Below are 4,845 nucleotides of genomic sequence, written 5' to 3'. Positions count from 1 at the left end.
TAAGATGTTTAAAAGGAAAACAGTTAAGAGTGAGGCAGATATGAAAGATGTCAAAGATCCCCTGCCTACATATCTGCAAGATATGAGTCTTTTAAAACAAGTGCTGCAGCGATTTGGACATAGCTCATAGACCAAGCGGGCAGTAACAGATACCTGTCCATTGCAAATTTAAAAGATAAATTTAAGAACTATATACAGATATATAATATACCACCACACTCCATGAAAAAAGAGGCTGCAGCAATGTGGCTTTTATGGGAAGCTACTAAAAATCTGTTCTTCCATCTAACTAACTGTTAGGAGGCATTTTAAAGGGGTTAGCTAAACTTTGAAGTAAGGTAAAGTTGTATGGTAATTGTGACTAGGGTTGTAAGTTTTGTGCAGGAGAGGTGGTTTGTTACTTCTGACCAGAAACCTTTGTCTGGATCAGGCAGAGTAGTGGACATGGGTACATGTTGTGGTCTGCTTAAGATTAAGTAAGAACCTCCTGTTGTGTTTGCAATAGGAAGCTAGAAGAGAGCAGAGAAAGTCATCTCTCTGCTGGAAAGGCTGTGTAAATGATAGAAGGGTTACAGTCTTTTATGGATAGTTACAAGAGCAGTTGTGTGTTTTTTGTGAAGTTTGTAAGGTGTAAGTTACAAGTGCAAGTTATAGCAAGGTAAAGTGTTATGCAGGCAGTGGAGCTTCAAAGAGATCAAAGACAGTTAAAGAAATGTAAGACAGATGCTTTATAAAGTCTTGCTTGTAATTTGAGCAATTGGCAATGTAAGTAACACCATTCATTCCAGCCTCTGCCCCAGCCCCTGCCTCACTCCCTCCCTCGCTGTGGGGCCTCAATCTGCCACCCCACAGACCCTTCCCTCTCCCCTGACCCCTTCCCTTCCAGAGACTTACCTGTTGGGGTGTGTGTGTGTGTGTGTGTGTGTGTGTGTGTGTGTGTGTGTGTATACCTTGCCCCCCCCAAATAATATTTTCTCCTTCCACCTATGTATACAGTACCCCTGAGTTAATATGACACTTCTTCATTCTATGGATTCCAGAGATCTAGGGAACTGCACATTCCATCTCCAGTTTCTATGGGGGTACGTGAAAATATTTCAGCTTGAAAGACAATTGGTGGTAATGTTGAAGGATCAGTGGGGAAGCAATATAGAGTTATTAATCCAAACCTACGATTTCCACACAGAAATGTCTGTGCCCCCTTGCTGGCTAATATAATAGACTGAAAAGGGTTAATGTATTCATTCCTCTCTTTCTCTGTTTCTCTTTCTGTCACCTCCTCCTCCTCCCTGTGTACTTCTGTCAAAGACTGGCTCTCTGGCCAGCCACCAGTGGGATTAGGCTGCTGTAACAGTCTGGCTGACACCTTGTGCAGGGAGTGAGGTTTTGCTGTTGGAGAAGGAACACATGAATCCCCCCCTCCCCCCCCGAAATCCTAGAACTGACAATGTAACTAAGACTTTGAAGATTCAAAATTACACTTCTTTGTTTGCTTTACAATACAAATTAACTTCTCCTTGTTTGAAAGCCTAAAGACGTTTAAATTAAACATCTATTTAGACGTGATAAAGAAAAATCAGTCCTCTGCTCTTAAAGTGGTTTCACTGTTTTGGTTTTCATCTATCTGAAGACACTTGAGAGATCTGTGTGGTTTTGTGTTATTTTTGTTTCTGCAAAAGAAGTCAGAGGCTTGGAGAGAATAAGCAAAATAGGTAAGAGTAATTTCAGTTTGCTTCTTTCTTATTTTTTTTTAATGTCTCTCCAAAAATCAGAGAATATGTCAAGAAAAATGAGCCCTTAGTTTGATTCTTTGTTAGGGATAATATGATCATCTATTTCTTCTTCCTTGGGACAAGAAAATTGTGCTACAGCTATGTAAATATTGTTTGCAAAGTGCTGCCACTTAAAAAGCCACAAGGGCAAAAACTGAAGTGCAGGGCAACTTGAATGTCATTGTTTAAAAGGCAATGAAAAAAAAATTGAAGAATTTTGTTTTGAGTCTATAAGCCATATTTAGAAAGAGAGAATGACAAAAATGGTAGAGAAAGATCACAAGTCTTAGCAAAAGCTCCGTGAAAGGATTTATACTACTAATCAAAATAAAGAATAATATTTTCAACCATTACTTGATTTGTAATAATAGTTGTTCTATAGTCTATTTAATCAGTTGTTATAAATGTGACCAAAACATATTTAAAACAGAATGGAAGAGGATAGTCTAACATTTTTTATGATGTTAACTAGGATGTTCTGTAGTAATATTAGCCGCAGAGAGACACTAGTTATTTGGGAAATCACCTACAAAAACAAGTTTTACACATCATAATTCACAGGTGAATTTGGGTGAATTAAATGATAAAAATTAAATGTAGATGGCATTCTGAAGAAGCTGTTCTTTTTTTTTTAATCTTTTATAAATATTGTTCTTAATGAGCAGTAATTATGTTAAGTTATAGACTTGCCAAGTTTTTCTTAATACATTTACAGGCTGCAAAAGGAAAGTATCCGTCCCCAAAATTTGGCAGATTATAAATCATGGATTCATAATTTCATGGATTAGTCTTCTGTAATGTTCTCCTCTATCAGTGGATGATAGCCACATTTGCAAAGGCTTTTCTCTCTTTTGTTACTTACAAAATGCAAGAAGTTATCTATTTCCAAAAAACCCCCTAACATATTGCTCTCTCAGCACCCTCTGCCTGCTAACCAACTGAGCTGCATTTGGCACCAGTTTTGAAAAGGCAGTGTCCCCCTTCCTGATTCAGCAATTCTCTCTATTGTTGAAGATTAATATGAAGCAGATGTGTAAAGACTGCAAGGATAACAAACAATCTTAAAACAAAACAAAATTCCAGTGCTTACCTGATTCTTTTATTCATGTAGCAATATATGTAACAGATTTTTAATAGCATCTGCATTTCCAGATTCTTTCCTGGAATTGTTTAAGCTTCACACATTCGTTGTCTAGATTCCATACTGATAATAAAATGTCTTGGCAAGGGATAAAATATTAAAATGAAGTTCTGAAAAGAGTGAAAAGGGGAGAGTCTGACAGAGACAAGACTGCAGCAATGGGTTGGAAACATCCCTGAGAACATGTGGAAAGAATGGGAGACAGAGTGATGGAATTTCAAAATTATTTGTCCAACCGTCATTTATATGGCCTTTCCCTAAATAAAACATGCAGAGAATTTAAAATATACCAAGTTCCAGCTTGGTTTCTCTAACCTGAGATTGCCTACACTCCACTTACTCATACTTTTACTCTGTTTTGTACAATTTTCTCTATTTTCAGTAAGCATACTTGTTATTCTGATGAATTTACCATTGATATGATAGAATAAAAGTACCAAAACCCTATAAAAACAACATTAATTAGTGATACTCCTTAAGAAATTAACTAATTTCTGATTGGTGGATCCCCCTGCATTTATGACTGAATCTTGAAAAGGCAGCAAGGCAAGCAAATACAGTGAATAAGCCAGGGCATTCATTTGTTCAGTTGTCATTTAATTTTATTTATAATTCTCTACTTCAATTATACTTGTGCTGTGTATCACAATATTTTTCATATATTTGGTTCTGTGGGACCTTACTACAGCCTCTGCTATTAGTCTTTGCTGAGAGATGGGTCAAAGACTAAGACGTTTCTTAGTGAACATACAGTAATTCAGCAAAGTACAGATTGGCTACTTTCTGCATTGTGGTGAATGTTTACAGTTTCTGATTATAATTATTTTTAGCAAAGGAAATTCCACAAAAAGAGATTTGTGGGGTTTGCTTCTTTTTTTTCCACTGAAAGTAATAGTGATTATAAACTTTTTCATCCTACAAAAGATGCTGCTGAAGATGTCCAGAGTCTGGATTTATCTGCTTTTTCAGTTTCTCATAGCCATCTCTTTGTGTCATTTGAAGAATGTGCCTGCTGGTTCCCAACAGAGCTTCAAAAATGGTCTCTTCAACTTTTATCATTCCCTGATTCTTGCAGATGGCAAAGAAACAACAATCCACTTGTTGAAGGACATACCTAAAAGGTAAGAAGAAATCAATACATACAAATTTTCATATTCTCTTTTATTTTCTGGACATAGGAGGCAGGCTACTGCTGAGAATTCATACATACCCACTACCCACAAGGCTCTAGCTGTGCATTCTTGGCTCGGGGTACTGCCGTCTAAATCATCTTTTTTCCAATATATGTTCCTCCATCTTACCTTTACCAGTTAAAAACAGCTAGAATATGGAGTATTTTCTTCAAAATAAACTTCAGCTACACACATGAATGTTATAGTTATTTCCTACCTGGTTTTCTGCCAGACCTATTTAATATAATTGCCACTGAGTTTATTATTAGATTACAAAAATGCAGAGCTATAGTGTCATACTCAAAGTATATCACAATCAGTTAATCTCCAAAACTATAAGAGGAAAAGGACCTCAATAAATCTAGTATAAGCTTCAAATATTTTTCTCACTAAAGTACCTGCCATATCAATAGAATGTACATTTAGATCTTCAAAATGAAAATCATGTACCAGATGTGCTACATACTGGGCAAGTCTATATGTGCATTTACTGTACAGTAAGTTACTGCACAGTAGGGCTGTGCAAAGCTTCAGGTGGTGATTCGATTCAAAGAAGATTCAGCTAGATTTGGTGGCTGAATCTCTGAATCCAAATTGAATCAGGGGACCAATTTAAAGGTCCAAATCAATTCAAAGCTCTCCGAACCTTTTCCAAAGATTCGGAGAGCTTTGATAATTCAGGCAGTCCCGGTGGCTGCAACAGGGAGCTGAGCCACTCCAAGCTGTTAAGTACTAGGGGTGGGGGAGGTGGGCCTGGGGG

General features: G+C 37.1%; 1 protein-coding gene across 1 annotated transcript in view; it reads left to right on the top strand.

Annotated features, from left to right (window-relative positions):
- Positions 1-1,348: 1,348 nt before the first annotated feature.
- LOC109287287 (protein NDNF-like) overlaps positions 1,349-4,845 on the top strand; it is a 19,977-nt gene continuing 16,480 nt past the window's right edge. The window contains exons 1-2 of the mRNA XM_019502215.1: positions 1,349-1,712; positions 3,835-4,034. Coding sequence (XP_019357760.1) covers positions 3,838-4,034 — 197 coding nt within the window. The 5' untranslated portion in view covers positions 1,349-1,712; positions 3,835-3,837. The remainder of the gene's footprint in view (positions 1,713-3,834; positions 4,035-4,845) is intronic.

The sequence above is a fragment of the Gavialis gangeticus genome, unplaced genomic scaffold, assembly GCF_001723915.1.
Source record: "Gavialis gangeticus isolate Ggan-Ray unplaced genomic scaffold, GavGan_comp1, whole genome shotgun sequence".
NCBI classification, from domain to species: Eukaryota; Metazoa; Chordata; order Crocodylia; family Gavialidae; genus Gavialis; species Gavialis gangeticus.
This window is presented reverse-complemented; position numbering and strand designations above follow the sequence as displayed.